This window comes from Rhinopithecus bieti, unplaced genomic scaffold, assembly GCF_001698545.2.
Source record: "Rhinopithecus bieti isolate Rb0 unplaced genomic scaffold, ASM169854v2 scaffold_2432, whole genome shotgun sequence".
Lineage (NCBI taxonomy): Eukaryota > Metazoa > Chordata > Mammalia > Primates > Cercopithecidae > Rhinopithecus > Rhinopithecus bieti.
This window is the reverse complement of record NW_016804136.1, coordinates 4378844-4397631: the sequence shown is the minus strand read 5'-3', so window position 1 is coordinate 4397631 and position 18788 is coordinate 4378844. Positions and strand designations below refer to the sequence as shown.

Genomic DNA, 18788 nt, shown 5'->3' with positions numbered 1-18788 from the left:
TAGATTTTCCCAGTCTTGGACTTATATTGGCTTCCTAGGACTCCCTCTGGCAAAAAGGAAGGTTGGGATAAAACCTTTTATTCGGCTTTGGTTGATCACCAAATCCACTTGGCTAAAAGGATTTGCAGTTCAGAGAACTCAGTGGCTCAGTGTAAAGCAGAGCTCCTTTCTTCTGAAATCCATCACCTGTGACTCCTCCGACATCAGAAAGAAGTACCTTATCAGTCAGCTGGTGGCAAGATTGCTCGGGATTCTGTTTCTGGGCCAGTTCCAATGGCCCTACTGTCAATCCTAACACTCCACACACTGATTACAGAGGTATGAACAAAGACAGATGACTCCCAGCCACACTACAGGCCAAGGAGCACACCTCACACCCTCCCAACACAGTGATTCATGCGTGGCGGGCTCCAGGGCATCAACCGAGGCGTGGGTCACTTCATGCTGTTCAGCTGCAAGGGGGACCATCAGTGACAGCCTCCAGCTGCAGCTTTCCTGGGATCTGCTGCAGGATTCCAGCTGAGGCTGTGCTCTTTCCAGACAGCTCCAGCCAATGCCTGACCCTGGCAGAGGATAGCCATTTCTGCCCAGTGGTCCCTGTTGGGTTGACTGAGACTTTAATCAGATCTGCACAGAGTCAGAGGCTCTCTCTGCCCCATCCAACTGCCCCATTTCTTTTTTTTTTTTTTTTTTTTTTTTTGAGACGGAGTCTGGCTCTGTCGCCCAGGCTGGAGTGCAGTGGCCGGATCTCAGCTCACTGCAAGCTCCGCCTCCCGAGTTTACGCCATTCTCCTGCCTCAGCCTCCCGAGTAGCTGGGACTACAGGCGCCCGCCACCTTGCCTGCAACTGCCCCATTTCTATTTCACAGGCACTACCCAGCCCCAACAATTCTCCCACACTCCTATCTCTGTCCTAGCATCTGCTTCCTAGAGGATGCAAACTGACACAAGCCCCCAGTGAATGTGCATTGATCTCTCAGGCTGGGGTGGGCCTTGAACAAGGCGTGTAACTCTGTAAGCCTCAGTTCCCCAAATAGCAAACTGGAAACCACTCACTGGGATGTCACAAAGACTATGCCTGTGAAAGCATCTGACCTCTTGTAGATACCCAGCAGATACTATCTGACGAAACTCACTTTGGTTGTTAAAATTACATGCAACCCATTGAAAGCAAGGAATTTCAGAGAACACTATGGCTGCTTTTAACAAATGTAAAAACAACATTTTCCCTGGACAAATCACAATAGAAGATATCAGGAGACCATTTCCTGAACAGCAGCATGTCACCAGGGAATCAGAGCTGGCTGGGGCCCGGCCCTTCACACTCTCACACTCAGGGCCATTAATGACAGGTTGAGACAAGACTGTCTTCTTGCCCTGGAAGGTTCTCCACTGGGTAAGACAGCTGCCTCTGCCCCCAGCCAGCATTCAGCACTAGCTCAGAAAACAGCACCCTTGCCAGCTTCTCCAGATCTTCAGAGAAATTTCCCAGAAACCCCGAGAAGATGCTTTTTGCATCCCCTTGGAACTCAGGCCTCATATATGTGCTGTCCCTTCTTGAGAGCTTGAGAAAGCAGGCTCTGCAGGGTGAGTGAGGACCAGGAACAAGGTCTGAAAATGCCATTTCCCCAGAAAAATTCCAACAAGGAAGCGGACCTACGCCTTCCCCTAGAGTCTGGCACAGGACAGAGGAACTCTGCAAAGATGCTCACCACTGAGGTTATGAGAAGGCAGGGCTCCCACCACCATTTCTGGGTGTTTCCTCAGCAAGACTGGCAGGGCCGGGGGCAGCAGGGCCTATGATCCCAGGGCTCCCCTTCTAAATGTTTTCCCTGCACAGGAGTTTCTCTTCTGCCCCTCTGAATAACCCATGCCTGCCTGAGGGCGAGCCTCTCCCCTATCAGAGCCTGTATCTTAAATTTCATTTGAGACACCCAACTAGAACCCCACAATTTTCTCACCTACCTGTCAGATTGTGAGCAAAAAGTTTTCATTCTTGAACCCCCAGCCCTAAACACAGATCAGGCCCTGCGGTGTTTTACGAGTTGAAAGACAATTCAACCTCTTCAGCAGGCAATAATTTTTAGTTAGATGTAAGCACCTGTTTCAGTTTTAGTACTCACATATGCTATGGGTTGCTTTTTTTCTTTTTGTTTCTTACCTCTCCTTTTGATCCTTGTCTAGCCCTTTAAGACTTACATCATTGCTCTAAACCCACACTGCCCAGTAGAACTTTCCATGATGATGAAAATGTTTTCTCTGTGTTGTGTCCAATACAGTAGCTACTAGCCCCATGTGGCTATTGAGTACTTGAAATGTGGCAAGTGCAACTGAGAAGCTGAATTTTAAATTTTATTTTTAGTTAATTTGCATAGCAATATATCTGGCTAGTGGTGACTACATCAGACAGCTCACCAAAACTGTCTAGCTCGTTCTTTTAATTCTCGACCTTCATGCAAATTGAGGATGTTATGTTCTCCTTGGCTTGGAATTGCCTCCTATTCCTCACTGAACAACACTCTGACAACCTTAACAAAGCAAAAAGCCCAGCACATCTTCCATTTCCGAGCACTCCTAAGCACAGCCGTCTTGATGCGTCCCAGGAGAGGGAGCAGGAAGCACGTCTCCAGAAAGGAAGCCAGTGCACCCAACCACTTTGGACTCCGGGGCGTCTGGGGCAGAGAAGGAGGAGGGGACGGGGCGGAGTGTGAAAGACGTCCGCTCTGGAGGCTGCACACCAGCCAGGCCGCATTTATTTATATCACAGGGTGTTACAGTTGTCAGCCCTGCAGCTGAGGAACTGGTCCCTGTCTAAAGGAAGGGGACAGAAATCGGCTTTGTCCATGTTCCCTGGCACTTACTGTTGTTGTTCAAAGGATGCCAGAAGACTCAGGCAGTGGGAGCTATAGGAGAGGAAGCTGGCTCTGGACCGGCAGACACACTCTGGGTGTTATTAGAAAAAAAGAAAATTGAGTAACTTGCACGTTTGTATCCCAACTGATACAAACGTCACCTGGAACACTGTCCGGGATATTCTAGTCCATATAGCCATGGGGACAGTTCTCACTGCCCAGAGCACAGTGACAGCAGGACCACTCAAGCAGGTATACTGAAAGAAGCTGGGTCTGGGGCTCTGTGCTCAGTGTGATATGGCTACAGAGCTGAGTTCAATCACCAGGGCTGGGAAAAGCAAGATCACCCCCACACTTATACAGGGATCTAGGATCCTTCCATTAGTGACAATTTTGGTCTACAAAATAATTGAGAGAAATGCTCAGTTATGGGATTAGAGAAGTGCTAGTTCCACCAATAGAGCACATTCACATGCTTTGAGATGTACACCCGCGGGTCCCTCAACATGGGGACGCTCTGCTCTGCTGCCTGCAGAGTCCATGCTGACTTTGGGGTCTGGGCTCTCCCCCTATCACTTGCAGCACATTCTTCTCCCTCCCTTTCCCTAGAGACAACACATTTTTTCACCTGTAAAACAGGTGGTTAATTAGCATGAATCAAACATCTTAGACTGCAAAATATTGAATTAAGTAACAAAGAATAATTTCTTTGAGAAGAGAGACATAAGATACAAGGCTTAATTAACATGTCTTCTTTTCCTTTATAAGTTTTGCTATACTACTTTTCCCTTTCATGTCTATATTTTACTTTCCTCACTCATTTTGATGAGTGTTTGTGATCCTTTTAAGTCACCCCCATGTAGGTTCTATACTCTTTCACTGCACTAGAGCAGCCCTTTGCAAAACTACTCCAAGCCTCCAGTGTCTGAATAAATTAATGTATTTTTCTAAAGTACACACACTTCACTGGCACTTTGGTAATACATAAAGAATGCCCTGAAGCTTCCGTCCTCTCTGACCCACCAATTCTAAGTCCAGGAATTTATTCAAAGGAAATAATTAAGATTGTCCTCAAGGGTTTCGTTAAAGGTTGTTTACCCCTGCTGCTGTTTGCAATCACAAATAATTGAAAATGACTGACATGTCCCTCAAGCAGGGCTAGAAGATTCAGGGCTCAGGTACTTCTTAGTAGTAAGCAACCAATAACCAGTCACCAAGTCAATCAACCAACCCTAGAGTTGAAGTTAAGGTACAGACTGAGGACAGATCCAGAATTCACAGGACCTGATCTTATAAATTTAGGGTGACTAACTTTAAGAAAATTAACACAAAATTATAAAATTGGGAACAGGGCATTAATAGGGGTCTATGCAAGCAAGAACCCTTTGGGTTAAGTTTCAGCAGCCTTGCGCAATAAGTCTGGCCTCTAGAGGAAAGAAAAAGGAGAAAGAAGATGCTGGAAGTCACTTACCTCAAAGGCCATAGTTTACCAAGCCTGGGTAAAAAATACATTCGAGCACACATACAGCAAAAAATACATTCAAGGTCTAAGACAAAGAATATTGGGAAAAAGGGAAAGAGAAAAAAAGGATGGGGAGGAAAATACTTGAAAACAACAGCATGAGAACAGAAATCAAGGGGAGAACAAAATCTAAGAAAAAATTAAGTCCATGTGGTGGGTGGGGGAGTAAAACGAAGCATTATTTTTAAAAGATTTCAGTAAAGTTGAACAGCTACAGGGACAAGCACTCCAGTACAAAAAAAGCAGCCAGCTTGTACCACAACAAGAGAGGGCACTTTTGAGCCCAGCAGCCCAGCTACATGGGTTCACAGGGACCCCTGAAATACCAGTCCCACATCTCAACTGGCAACAAGGATATGCACAGCATTATTGCCAAGCTCCACATCCCCTCCCTACCATTTACCCTGGCTACCAAGTTGAAGGCCAGACTGTCTTTTCCTACACTGGCCAAATCTGCTCACAACAGCTTTTCTTCATCCCCTTTTTAAATCAAAGCAGGCTGAACACCTTTTCTCTGTCAGATCTGCTCTCATCTCTACCCATTCCTTTCCCAGGTAGGGTGACTTTGACCTGTGGCCCATGCAAATCCACAGTGACAGTGGCTTGGCCTTTCTCCCTCTAGCTGTCAAAGAGCTCCAAGGCACTTGAGCCAGCCTCAGCGTGCAGATCACACACAATGCTCTGGCTGGCTTGGCTGCCTGCTCAGCTGCTGGCCCTTTCTCAGCAGCCCCCTGTCCTCCCATTTTTGACAGTGCTTCCCATGTGCTTGGTGCCTAGTGTGGGGATCTGGGATGTGTTCTTCAACCTCAGACCCTGAGTCTGCAGGACACAGAAAAATGTTCAGCCTGCTCTGCTTTAAAAGGGGAATTTGACAAGTGTAAGAACAGACACGCGGTCTTAAACCCAGCAACTGGAGTGAGAGAGGGGGATGTGGAGCTGGGCGAGAGCTATGTGAGGGCTTTGAAATCTGGTTCTCTTGGAGGCTGATCTCCTGAACAACATTATTCTTAGTGGGCTGGTCTCGGAGTCCCCTTTTCCGGGAATGCTTGAGTACTGCGATCCACAAATCACCCTTTTCCATCAGTCTCTGTCCAATACAGAGCAGTGACTCTCCTGCATAGCTACATGCACCAGCAACAGTGACCTCGACCTCCCTGCCTGCCACCCCTAAGGATGCTCAGACTGGTGACTACACAATAAAATCAACCCCGGCCTGGCTGTCACCTGGGCCCCCACTGAGGCATGACCTCGAACGAGGGAACTTCCTGCAGCCTAACTCTCTCTCCTATCAAGAAGTGATCACTATGTGGCTGTTCATTCCCTCGGGTCCAGAGGAAGTGGCCAATGAGGGCACCAACCTCCCCTTAGTGCTTCTCTGCTGGGGTTGGGCACAAGGTCTGTACCACTCAGTTTATGGTGCTTCATGGGGGAGGGCCGCCCCATTCTTCAGGCCCACCTCTTCGGACTCAGGAGACAGCTGGACCCCTTGGCCTCTATAGAAACACGTCTCTCTCTTAAGGCTTCTAGTGAAGGTCTCCAGGTCGAATGGCCCATATGAGATGAGACTCAGGCTGCCGCAAGAAACACCTACCTGACCCACTGGCGGTGTCACTCGTAGGTGCTCCCTCACCCTCCTCTTCCCTATATCCCAGGAACTTCTCCGCTCCACTTCCACCCAGGGTCTTGTAGGGGCGGGAAGGGGGGCTCTGGGCTCCAGTGCGCCCTAAGGGATCCCAGACACCCTGTCCCTGGGGAGCCCCACCCCGCGCAGCGGCGCTGTAGAGGCCATACTACTTCCTCAGGGGTTCCCCAAAATCGGGGAGGGGTGCAGCTCCAGTGCCCCAACTCCACCAGGCCCTGCGAGGTTCAGGAAGCTCACCCGGCCCACGGCGGCCACTCGGAGGCAGAGGAGCCAAGTTACTTTGCAATCCAGAGAGCGGCGGAGGAGACAACTCTAGCGGCTCTCCCCGCACGCGCCGGGCTGGGACCCCAGGGAGGGGCCCGGACGCCCCAGTCCGCCTCCAGGCGCCGACCCCGACCTCAGAGGGCCCCGGACGGCGTCCTCCCTTCTCCCGCCGTCCCCCCGGCGGCCGAGCCGCGCGCAACAGAGACATTTAAATCGCCTCCTCGGGACCGCAGCATGGAAGAGGCCGGAAAGGCGGCGGCGGCGCTGGCCTGGGGACCGGGGCGGTGGCCGCGCGGGCCAGGGTCGCGGAGCTGGGCGGGCACTCACCAGCGCGTGTTGTCGTGGAAATGCTCCAGAACCGCGTAGCCGAAGAACGAGTCGGCGGGGCCCTGGAAGTGCACGGGGCGCTGCGGGTCGAGGTGCGCCCGCGGGGATCCGCCGCGACACCAGCGCCAGCAGCAGCGCCGCGAGGCCCCGCCCCCTCGGAGCAGCCGGGCGCCTCCCTAGCCGGCCGCCGCCGCTTCCCCTCTGGGCCGCGAGCAGGGCGCCGAGCGCGCGGGCCGCGGGGTCAGCCGACAGCCGGGAAGCTCCCCGGGGCGGGAGCTCTGCGCCTGGACACGGGCGGGATGCGGGCGTCGGGCCCGGCACGGGCCGGACGCGGGGCTGACCCGCGCTAAGGCGAGCACAGAGGCGGCCCGAGCGGTGGGCGTCCTCAGTCCGCCAGAAGTCTGCGCGAGCGGGTCCCGGGCCGGCGGCGCGGACTGCGGAGGGCGCGCCCGCCGGGGTGGGCGCCCGGGCGCAACGCCGCCTGGACGGCGCGGCAGCGCCCCTGCGGGCTGCGAGCCCTGCGCGCACTTCCCGGGCGGGAGTCAGCCTCGGGGACCCGCCGAGGCGCCCGAGCTGCCCCCTCCCCGCCGCGCACGGGTCGCTCGGGTTCCCAGAGATAAAGCTGCTCCCCTCCGCCACCACAGGCTCTGCTGGCCCTAGTGGGCCTGTCTCCCTGCTTTTGTCTCTGTTTCCCTCCCTGTCTCACAATCAGTAAGATCCAAAGGAACCCCGGTGAAAGACGAGTTTAGACTCCAGATTCTAGCCCTGCGCATCCTTTGCTCCTTCACCCAGTTGTGAGAAAAGCTGTAGGAGCAGTGCTCAGTAAACGCCCGCTGTTGTTATTCATAACAATAGTAGCCACGTGGAAGCGAGCAGAGCACCCCTCCATATTCTAGTCACTTGGTCTCATACACCAGTGATTCCCTAAGTGTGGTCTCTGGACCAGCAGCATCAACGTCATCTAGGAACTTGTCAGAAAATGCAAATCCTCAGGTCCCACTCAGCTCTGCTAAATCAGAAGCTCTGTGGGTTGGAATCCAGCAGGGTCTGCGTGCACTCAGGGGTGTGTGTGTGTACTTGTAAATATGCCTAAGAGAAAGTCTACCATCTTAACCATTTTTAACTGTGCAGTTTGGGGGATTAAGTATATGCATGTTATGCAACCATCACCACCATCCATCTTCAGAACTCTTCATCTTGGAAAACAAACTTTATACCCTAAACAATAACTCCTCTTTCCCCCTAACCCTACCCCCATCCCCACCACCAGCCTCTGGCAACCACCTTTCTACCTTCTGTCTCTATGAACTTGACTACTCAAATTCAAGATTCCTGCTGAATTGACTGCTATCATGTTGAAGTCTGACCACACTATTGTGGTTTCCCTGCCTGTGTTCTCTTCTTTCCACTTTTTAATTCTACAACAGAGTTTGGATAATGGTTTAAAACTTCCTGTTGGCCCCCACCAGCTACTCCTGCCTATAGGATGGAGCCAGATCTCCTTAGCATAACTTCAAATGGAGGCTCCATCTGTTTCCAGCCCCATTTTATGCCCCTTTCCTGACTCACTTCCCACAAACCCTACAATGTATCCACACACAACTTCTAGCTGTCCCCTGAACGTGTCCAGCAGGGGTTTTCACACACATCTGTGCCTTCTCCAACACTGTTCTTTCTTCCTGAAATGTGTCTACCTAGGATTTTCAACTGGCAAAATCCTATCCATCCAAGACTTCCAGTCCAGTTCTCGCCTCACCCTTTCTGTGCCACTTCCTCTGCTCCTTTCTTCTCTGGGCTGCCAAAGAGTGTCCACATGCCTTTATCTCGTCACTTAGAACATGTTGATCATTTTGGGGGCTTTCTGTCCCTCTCTATAGATGGTACGGCTCTCTAAGGAGAAAAAAAATCTTAGATATCTTTGTAGCCCCCAAGGCCCAGCTCAGTGCCAGGCTTAGGTAGATGCTTAAACATTGTTGAAAGAATGAACTGGCAGGGTGTGTTGGCTCACTCCTGTAATCATAGCACTTTGGGAGGCCGAGGTGGTGGATTACTTGAGGTCAGGAGTTCAAGACCACCTGGCCAACATAGTGAAACCTTGTTTCTACTAAAAATGCAAAAAATTAGCCGAGCGTGGTGGCACATGCCTGTAATTCCAGTTACTTGGGAGGCTAGAGGCAGGAGAATCGCTTGAACCTGAGAGGTGGAGCTTGCAGTGAGCCAAGAGTGTGCCACTGCACTGCACTCCAACCTGGGTGACTGAGCAAGACTCCATCTGATTTAAAAAACAAAAAACAAAAAAACAAAAAAACGAATGGCCAGGCACGGTGGCTCATGCCTTTAATCCCCGCACTTTGGAAGGCCAAGGCGGGCAGATCACCTGAGGTCAAGAGTTCAAGACCAGCCTGGCCAACCATGGCCAACATGGTGAAACCCCATATCTACTAAAAATACAAAAATTAGCTGGGCAAGATGGCGCATGCCTGTAATCCCAGCTACTTGGGAGGCTGAGGCAGGAGAACTGCTTGAACCTGTGAGGCAGAGGTTACAGTGAGCCGAGATCATGCCACTGCACTCCAGCCTGGGCGACAGAGTGAGAATCCATCTCAAGAAAAATGAAAAAAAAAGAATGAACTGCTTAAAGAAAAGCAAGCTTAGTAAGGGAACAAGGCACTATGGGGGAGATTTTGAAGGAGACTTTTTTAACTTCCTTTGTATTTTGGTTGTGTGAGAGTGAAAAATGATAAATTCTCATTGCAGGACACAAAACACAAGATTTTCTTGTGGTTTTTGTTTTTATTTGGTTTTGTTGTTGTTGTTTCTCGAGACAGTGTCTCGCTCCTGTCCCCCAGGTTGGAGTGCAGTGGTGCAATCACAGTTCACTGCAGCCTCAACCTTCCAGGCTCCGGCAATCCTCCCACCTCAGCCTCCCAAGTAGCTGGGACCACAGGCACATACCACCATGCCCGGTTAATTTTTGTATTTTTGGTAGAAACGAGGTTTTGCCATGTTGCCCAGGCTGATGTCAAACTCCTGAGCTCGAGTGATCCACCTGCCTTGGCCTCCCAAAGTGCAGGGATTACAGCCATGAGCCACTGTGCCTCGCTGAAGTTTCATCTGTGGTAGAGATCACTAGTATCTTCCCAATATTTATACTTCCCATTTTCCTTACTAACAAAGCCCACAGTTAGTGGAGTGTTAATATGCCTAGCTTTAAAAATAAATAAAGCTATGTTTCCCAATCTCTTTTGCACACAGAGTGGCCATGTGCAGTGTCTGGCCAATGAGATATGAGCATGTAATTTGGGTGGTAGGCTTCTCAGGTGGTTTCCTAAAGGAGAGCCAACTCAGAGCTGACTTACAGCTTTCATCCTGTGCCCTTTGCCCCTCTTGCATGAAGCACAGAGGTCATGGCTGGAGATGCAGCAGCTATCTTGAGGGCCACATCAAAGGAAAGGCCAGGAGGATTGCAGGGACTTCAGCCGTCACATCCTAGAACTGCTGCACCTGACGTGGACTGCCTTCCGGGGGACTTCTTACTACCAGAGAAAAAGTAAACACCTAATTTATAAGAGCCACTGCTTTTAAGGATTCTGCTATTTGTAGGCAAACAGAATTCCTTGCTGATTTAACATCTAGAATGAATGGAATCTAGAACAGATGCTCCTAACCTAGAGTTCATTCATTTTCCATGTTGCTTCAGAGGTCCTAAGATCACCTGTGGTTGGTAGACTAATGTTCCCCCTCCTAATCCCTGGAACCTGTGAATACGTCACCTTATATGGCAAAAAAAAGGATGCGATGTGATTAAGGTTAAGGGTCTTGAGATGGAAAGATTTTCCAGGATTATCTGGCTGGGCCCAGTCTAATTATGTCAATCCTTAAAAGCAGAGAACCTTTCCTTGGCTGTAGCCAGAGAAAGAGATGTGAAGTGGAAGTGGGATCAGAGAGATACCACATTGTTGGCTTTGGAGATGAAAGAAGGGACCCACGAGCCAAGTAATACAGGCAGCTTCTAGAAGATGGAAGAGACAATAAAATGGATTATCTCCTAGAGCCTCCAGAAAGGCAACACCTTGAGTTTAATCCAGTGAGACCCCTGTCCCATTTCTGACATCCAGAACTGTAAGATAATAAATATTGTTGTTTTAAGCCACTATCCTTGTGACCATTTGTTATAGCAGAAGCAGGAAACTAATATAGCCCTCTAGAATTGTATATAAAAGTGTGTATGTGTGTGTTTGTGTGTTTCTTAGGGAAAGATCCGTAGATTTCAACAGATTCTTTAAAGGTAAGGTAGGTTGTAGAAGGTAGGAAACCACTGATCTAAAACACACTGATTTCCATCTTCATAAACCAAACCCTAAGCATTGGTCTTTGATTTAACTAAACAGTAGCTGTCAATCCTGACTGTATATTAGATTCCCAGGCAACTATTTAAAAATACAGATTTACCAACAACACTCTGGGTCAGAATCTAGGGGCAAGGCCCAGGAATCTGCATTTCAAACACCCCTTGGGAGATTTGTCGAGTAGCCACGTTTGGGAAGCACCATTCTACAGGAGAGAAATTCAGAGCCCTGCACTATATTCCTTAGCCTGTGGCGCCATGATGTGGTAAGAAAAACGTAGGATTTGGCATCTGGTGAAGAGAATTTAACTCCCAGGCCTCAACAGCTATGTAATTTTAGTAAAGCAATAAAACAAGGATACTAATAACTAATAAACCTATTGATGAGCTTCTCAGGACAGCATTTCCTAATCATAAAACTCTAAACATGTATTAGTTATTCGTATAATCTGACCTCAAGAGTGAGCTCAATTTCCTCGTTGCCAGAATAAGCTGTTTTACAGAGACTTGACCTGAAGTGCATGTCTCCAGGGTCACTAGCTGGAGGGGAGAGGCATAGTATTTCAAACCTGGACATACAAAATGCAAATTTGCTTTATGGGATAGAGGCTTTTGAAAAACCGAACCCCTTGTCCAATTTCCCAACTGAAATGGCAACCAAATGCCCTCCATTCCTTTATGCTCTCACTTCAAGAAGAAATCTGAAGATTTTCCACTAGCCTTAGTGGCTGCAGACTGAACAGCATGCTCTATCAGCTCACCTATCATTGGCCTCTTCTGTAGTCTGTGCAAAATTGCTCTCCACGGTTACTTTGTTAAACAGTTAAACAGTTACATACATACTTTGCTAAATTGTTACAGCTACTGTAACAATGCAAAAGAAGTGATGGTTATACTGCTCTACTCCCTCCTGCCCCACTGCAGAGAGGAATACTGGAATGATTAAATGTCAGGGTGAAAACAACATTGGTTTTTCAGAAGCCTCACAAAAGTCTTGGAGGCCAGACACAGTTGCTCATGCCTGTAATCTCAACCTTTGGGAAGCCAAGATGGGAAGATTGCTTGAGGCCAGAGTTTGAGACCATCCTGGGCAACATAGTGAAACCTCATCTCTAGGTGGGAAAAAATGACCAGACATGGTGGTATGCACCTGTAGTCCTAACTACTTGGGAGGCTGAGATGGGAGGATCACTTGAGCCCAGGAGATGGAGGCTGCAGTGAGCTATGGTTCCACCACTATGCTGTAGCCTGGGTGACAGAGAGAGACCTTGTCTCTAGAAAGAAAAGAAAAAGGAAAAACTCTTAAGATTAATTGATCTTTTAATCCTTCCTTTCTCTAATACCTTTTTTTTTCTTTTGCTTATACATTTGTAGATTTTTATCTGCCTCTCATTATTTCCCAAATGCTTAACTACTAGGTCAAAAGCTAGGTAGATTTCTAAGGCTCTTAATACAAGCTAATTGGCTTAGCAATCTTTAGGTTTAGAATATAATTTTTCATTACAAATACTTTAAACTATAGCAGGAAATACACATAGTTGCTCCAGGTGAGTGTTTCCGGACCGTGTCTTGAGCCATACTTTTTCCTGTGCTCTTTTTTCTGTAGTGCCCTTCCCATGGTCTCCGATGAGAAATGCTAATTTCTCCCTGACAAAGCTTCCCAACCATAACTCTCTAACATCTTCCTTGTCTCCCCCAAGGGACTGCTTGCATTTCTGGGGTCTGTGTGAGTGTACCCTAGGAGGACCCTAAATGGAGGCTTAGACACTCCCCAGTGATTATGAGACCCGGGTTTGTAGAGACCTGATGGGTACAGACACTTGAGCAGATGTTGCTGTAAGGTGACAGAACTGCTAGCAGCAAGGAAGGCTCACTCACTATGTGTCTTGCGTTGCGCTGAGCATGTTATAGATCACTTTATCTTATGTAAACCTCACAGTGATCCAGTTGGGAAGATGCAGGCTGAGATTTTATCTCAGTTACCATAGAACCATGTGAAATGAGGACGGACCATATGATGGGTTCACAATCCTTGCCCAAAACTCTTAGGGCCAAATGTGTTTCTGCAGTCACGTTTTTTCAGTTTAGTAGAGAAGACAGCATCACACACCATATATTACAAGATAATATACCATATATTACATAACCAGCCCATGAACACTGCATTCCCCCCAAAAGTGATCTCTGTAGTTCTAATCCCTCCAAAAAAGCAAGGCCCATAAAGTCAGTTGATCCTCTCTCACTCTTGGGGCACGTGGCATCTAATGCCAACTGTCAGGTTTCCTTTGGAGTTAGCCCTAAAGAACTTAGCCGCTTGGTTCTTAACAATGCACAATCCAGCCTATACAATCCACTATTTGGTTGAATCAGCACCTTACACAGCCTTTTACAAAAGGTTGGCATGCAACTTTATACACTGACAAGGAACAATCCCTGCAGCATATGAAGGGTAATAACTCAAGTTCCTTAAGGACATGCCTACTATAATCTGGTATATGTAAATTTCTATGCATCTGTATGTACATATGCACAAAGAAAGAGATTTGGAAGTTTACCCTAAATGTTGATAATGATTATGGTTGAGATTATGGGCTATTCTTGCCTATCTATCTATCTATTATCTATCTATCGCTCCTTTAGTACTGCTTGAATTGTCTACAGAAAGACAGTGGATGTCTACATCCAGCAGTGGATGCAGACGATGCTACCTCCGTAAAGCCAAAGTCACTAATCACAGTTAGAAATAGGGAAGTGGATCAAGAGCTGTGCACACAAAGCTATCTGATCTCCAAATGAGGAGACAACTTGACCTTCACATAACAGAGAAAGAAAGAGAAGCCAAGGGCAGCCCTCATTCCCATCTATTGACAAGCCCTGCCCTCTGACCCTGGCCTCTGTTGAGGGGACTTTGCCAACTGAGGTAGGTAGACCAGCCACCATGTGGAAGGAAGAAGTGGTCAATAGCCAGATGGCTCCTCACAGTATTTTCAAAGGAGGGAGAAAAAAATAAAAAGGGTTTGGATCATTCACATACCAGATAATCGTTCTCTAAATGATTGACACAGCTAAATGTACCTCTTAATGGCAATTCTTCAAAAGTTGCCTTGCCCTGTTTTTCATACATAAGACAAGCTATACTTCCACGTGGTTTTGAAATCCAGAAAGTTCAGAGGAAGGGCAAATACTATCGCCAAGCCTTCAACTATAATAGCAGGCAAAGATTTGAGCAAATACTTTCCCACTGAAGTATTTCATAAGCCAAAAGTTAAACTGTTATTATTGGGTGCAATATTTCCAACCTGTTTCCATGCTCAAACACATTTTTTTCCAGAGATCTAAATTTAGTGAAACGGCTTGAAGCAACAACCATCAATGTTAGAATAAAGCTGTACAACATAATGCCAAGTTTTAAAAACACTTCTCACTTCAATTGAAATATTAAAACTAGCCTATTGCTTATCAAAACATAAAAATGTGAAAATGATGATATTTGTTGGAGGCAGTTTAGGGTGATGAGTAACAGTGAGTGCTCTGGTGCTCGTAATCCCAATGTAGTGGCTTGTCAGATATATTAGTCTAGTAGGGCTGCCATAAAAAAATACCTCAGACTGGGTGGCTTAAATAACATAAATTTATTTTCTCACAGTTCTAGAGACTGAAAGTCCAAGATCAAGTGCAGCAGGGTTGGTGTCTGGAGAGGGCTCTTCCTTTGGGTTGCAGATGGTCACGTTCTTGCTATGGACTCAATGACCTCTTTGTGCTTGCAGAGAGGGGGAGGTAGGGGAGAGCGAGAGCAAGAGAGAGGATGCTAATTTTATCAGATCAGAACACCACCCTTATGACCTCAATTACTTTCTTATTCCAAATACAGGCAAATTGTGGGTTAGGGCTTCAACATAAGAATTTTGGAGGATACAGGCATTCAGTCCACAACATCAGATATGTGGCCCTGAGAAGTTATTTAAGTTCTCTAAGCCTGTTTCCCCATTTGTTACAGAGAATCATACCCAAAGGTTTGTTATGAGGATTAAATGTAATGAGCCACTCTGCACATCACAGCATGAGGGAAGCAACTGGTAAATGTTAGCAATTTAGTGCCATTATTATTGTGTCATTTATTCCACTCTTTTAAATAGCTATTTTATTTGGAGTAAAAGAAAAACTCAAAACGCTTTTCTCAAGGTGACTGCATGCTTCAGTGGGCCATTATAGAGCCTTCCTTTGTCTAAGAGTTCAAGCCCTCAAACCTCCAGGTGCTTCAGGTGCCCTGTGAAGGGCTGGAGAGGTGAGTCACGACCCAAGCACCCGTGACCTCACTCTCACATCAGCGGCCGGCTGGCCAGCTCCTTTTTCAGCACCCTCTCTACCTTAGCTTTCGTAAATAGTCAAATCCACGTCTCTCCAGGGCTTCCCAGACGTGGGCCATCAGATGGAGACCCTGAAACATCTTCTTTGGTGATTTCCTCAAGGTCCCACCCACTCATGGTTTACATGCAGTGGGATTTTAAGGTGTTGATCTTGTGTGCATGTGTGTGTGCGTGTGCATGTGTGTGTGCGCACGTGCGTGTGTGTGTCCACGTGTGCGTGTGTGCGTGTGTGTGTGCATGCACACACATGCAGGCAAGAGAGGTTCACTTCAATATCATTCAGATGCAATGGAACATTCACAAAAAAATGAGTACCTGGAACTGAATGTATCAGAAGTTGTCTGCCACGGTGGAGTGTGTCTAAAAACTATGTATGGAGAGTTATGAGTGGGGGAGTGAGGCAGGAGATGAAGCTTTGTAGGAAATGGAAGGGCAGTTCTAGCTTCTACCCTGTCTTCTTTTAGGCAGCCTCAGTGTACCCCAAACTCTAAGCAAATGTCTTTAGGGAAGGGTAAACGCTAAACACGTTTTGGGACCTGTTCTGCTGCTTAACACGCTTACACAAGAAGAGCCTTCTTATGCCTTCCCCTAGAAAGTTTTTAAGTTGAAGCCTAGGACCTCTTATACTTGAAGCTGCAAGATACACATGTTATACCTTCTGGGTGCATCAATTTTATTCAAAGAAATGACGGGGGGAATAAATAATACGCTGTGAGATTGGGATGACTCCGAATCAAATTCAGTGACAGGGAAGGCCCCAAGGTCCCTGATATAAAAAACAGGTGAACTAGCTCCTACAGGAAGTTGGGGTTGAGGAGGCAAGAGTGATTCTGAGTCCAGGAGCTGAGAGAGCCAGCCTGGGTGCAGCCATCCTTCCTGAAGGCAGGCTTGCACCCTGGGCAAGGGCTGGGTGCTGTGTCTGAGTAGTGATGCTGGAAGCTGGCCACATCTCCTGAGGGCAATGGGGAGTCGAAGATGGGTCCTCCCTTGACGTGCCCCAGGGTCTGCTGCGACTGTGAAAAGGTCTGTGCCAGCAGTTGCGGAGGTGGCAGAAGCAGGACACTAAGCCCTGATCACGCTGCCTGGGATGCCAGTGGGGAGATACAGTGCACATGACATTGGGGCATCCTCTGGCCTTGGATGGAAGTTCTGACTACCAAGGCAAGGTGGAAAGGACGGGGACTGACATTTTGGATATGACTAAGCATCTTGGGGTCTTTCCTTGGAGGAAAGCCTGAGGCATTTCTCAAGGTGATAAGGGGAGGGCTCGAGCTGTTTTACTGAGACATTAAAAGCTGTGACCTTATTTTATTTTGTACCTCAAAACAGAAAAGTGGCTACATTAGTATGTTGAGAATGGACTGCCTTCCTGCCCCGCCTCCCTCTCAGAGTCCCCTGATGGACTCAGCCCACTGTCCTTGATCTCTAATCATAGGTTGACTTTTCTTTTCCCAGAATCCTCTTCTGACCTCATCTGCCTGTGGGATCCACACACAGGGTCTCACACAAGGGAAACCACACAGAATATTCACAGCCCTGGTGGGGCAAGAAGGGGTAAGGGGAGCCCCACCACTATGCTGGGATGTGTACGCAAGTGGCAGGAAATGTCACCCTGTGGTGGTTTTAAAATATATCCACACGTTCTCTTGACACTCCTTCCTCCAAAAGGCAGAGACTAATTCCCCTTCCCTCAAACAGGAGCTGATCTTAGTGTCTCCCTTCTAACAAATAGGTTATTGTGGGACTGCTGTGATAGGCCACGAAAGGCATTGCCCCTTCCCCTTCCACCTTACTGTCTCAGGTTGCTCAATCCCGGGAAAGCCACACCAGCCACCACGTCGTGAGGACACTCAAGCAGCCTGTGGAGAGGCCCATGTGGAAAGGAAGTAAAGCCTCCTGCTAACCGCAAGCACCAATTTGCCAGCCATGTCAGGAGCCACCTCAGAGGCAGACCCTACAGGTCCAGTCAAATCTTCAGCCTCAGCCAATAGCTTAAATGCCATTTATGAGAGACCCTGAGCCAGAAGCACCCAGAGGAGCCACTTCTGGATTTCTGACTAACAAAGACTGTGGTATAATTGATATTGTTTTAAGCCATTATGCTTTGAGGTAATTTGTTACACAGCAATAGAAAACCAGTACAAATTTGGGGGTAATTTATGACCCAGTAATAGATAACAAACACATACCTCTTCACCTTGGTGGTGAGCTTATGGGGATGGTAGGTAGAGCCACATAACAGATCTGCATTGCCATAGCTGCCTTTTTAAATCAGGACACAAGGAAACCTTGCCTACTGTGGGATGGCTCTGTGGTGGAACCATTGACCTAGGTATGGTCTCAGACTTAAGACCTGAGTCCAAACCTTGATCTGTCACTTACCAGCTGCCAGACATAGTGTTAGTTGCTACACCTTACACGGGCTCCATATCTCATCTAATAATAGTATCCACCTCATAGTCAGGAGGACAGATTAAATGGAAATAAGTACACCAAAGTAACAGCCAGATGGGGGGTCAGTTGAATCCAATAGAAGTTATACAGTCATGTGTCTCGTAGTGATGGGAATACATTCTGAGAAATGTATTGTTAGGGCCAGGCACGTTGGCTCAGGCCTGTAATCTCAGCACTTTGGGAAGCTGAGGCAGGTGGATCACCTGAGGTCAGGAGTTTGAGACCAGCCTGACCAATATGGCAAAACCCCATCTCTACTAAAAATACAAAAATTCACCACGCATGGTGGCAGGCACCTGTAATCCCAGCTGCTTCAGAGGCTGAGGCAGGAGAATCACCTGAACCTGGGAGGCAGAGGTTGCAGTGAGCTGAGATCATGCCACTGCACTCCGGCCTGGGTGACAGAGTAAGACTCCATCTCAAAAGAATAAAAAAGAAAAGAAAAGAAATGTGTTGTTAGGCAATATTGTTGTGCAAACCTCATGGAACATACTTACACAAACCTCGATGGTGCAGACTACTAAACACCCAGGCTACATGGTGTAGCCTATTGCTCCTAAGCTACAAACCTGCACAGCACATTACTGTACTCAATACTGTAGGCAATTGTAACACAAAGGTAAGCACTTGTATATCTAAACAAAGAAAAGGCGCAGTAAAATATATACTATAAAAGATTAAAAATGGTACACCAATGTGGGGCACTTACCATGAATGGAGCTTGTAGGCCTGGAAGATTGCTCTTCACTCGGTGAGTAAGTGAACATGAAGGCCTAGGATGTTCGTGTACACTAATGTAGACTTTATAAACACTGCAAACTTAGGCTACACTAAATTTATTTTTTTTTAATTTTCTTTCTTCAGCAATAAACTAAGCTTACTATAACTTTTTTATTTTCAAATGTTTAAATTTTCTAACTTTTGGCTCTTTCATAATAACAGCTTAAAACACAAACATGTTGTATAGCTGTAAAAATATTTTCTTTCTTTATAGCCTTATTCTGCAAGTTTT

At 47.5% G+C, this 18788-nt stretch overlaps 1 protein-coding gene across 1 annotated transcript in view; it reads right to left on the bottom strand.

Moving 5' to 3' along the window:
* Positions 1-18788, bottom strand: part of ITGA9 (integrin subunit alpha 9) — a 121620-nt gene that overhangs the window by 99454 nt on the left and 3378 nt on the right. Inside the window, 2 exon segments of the mRNA XM_017865735.1 lie at positions 6608-6700; positions 6702-7304. Coding sequence (XP_017721224.1) covers positions 6608-6700; positions 6702-7304 — 696 coding nt within the window.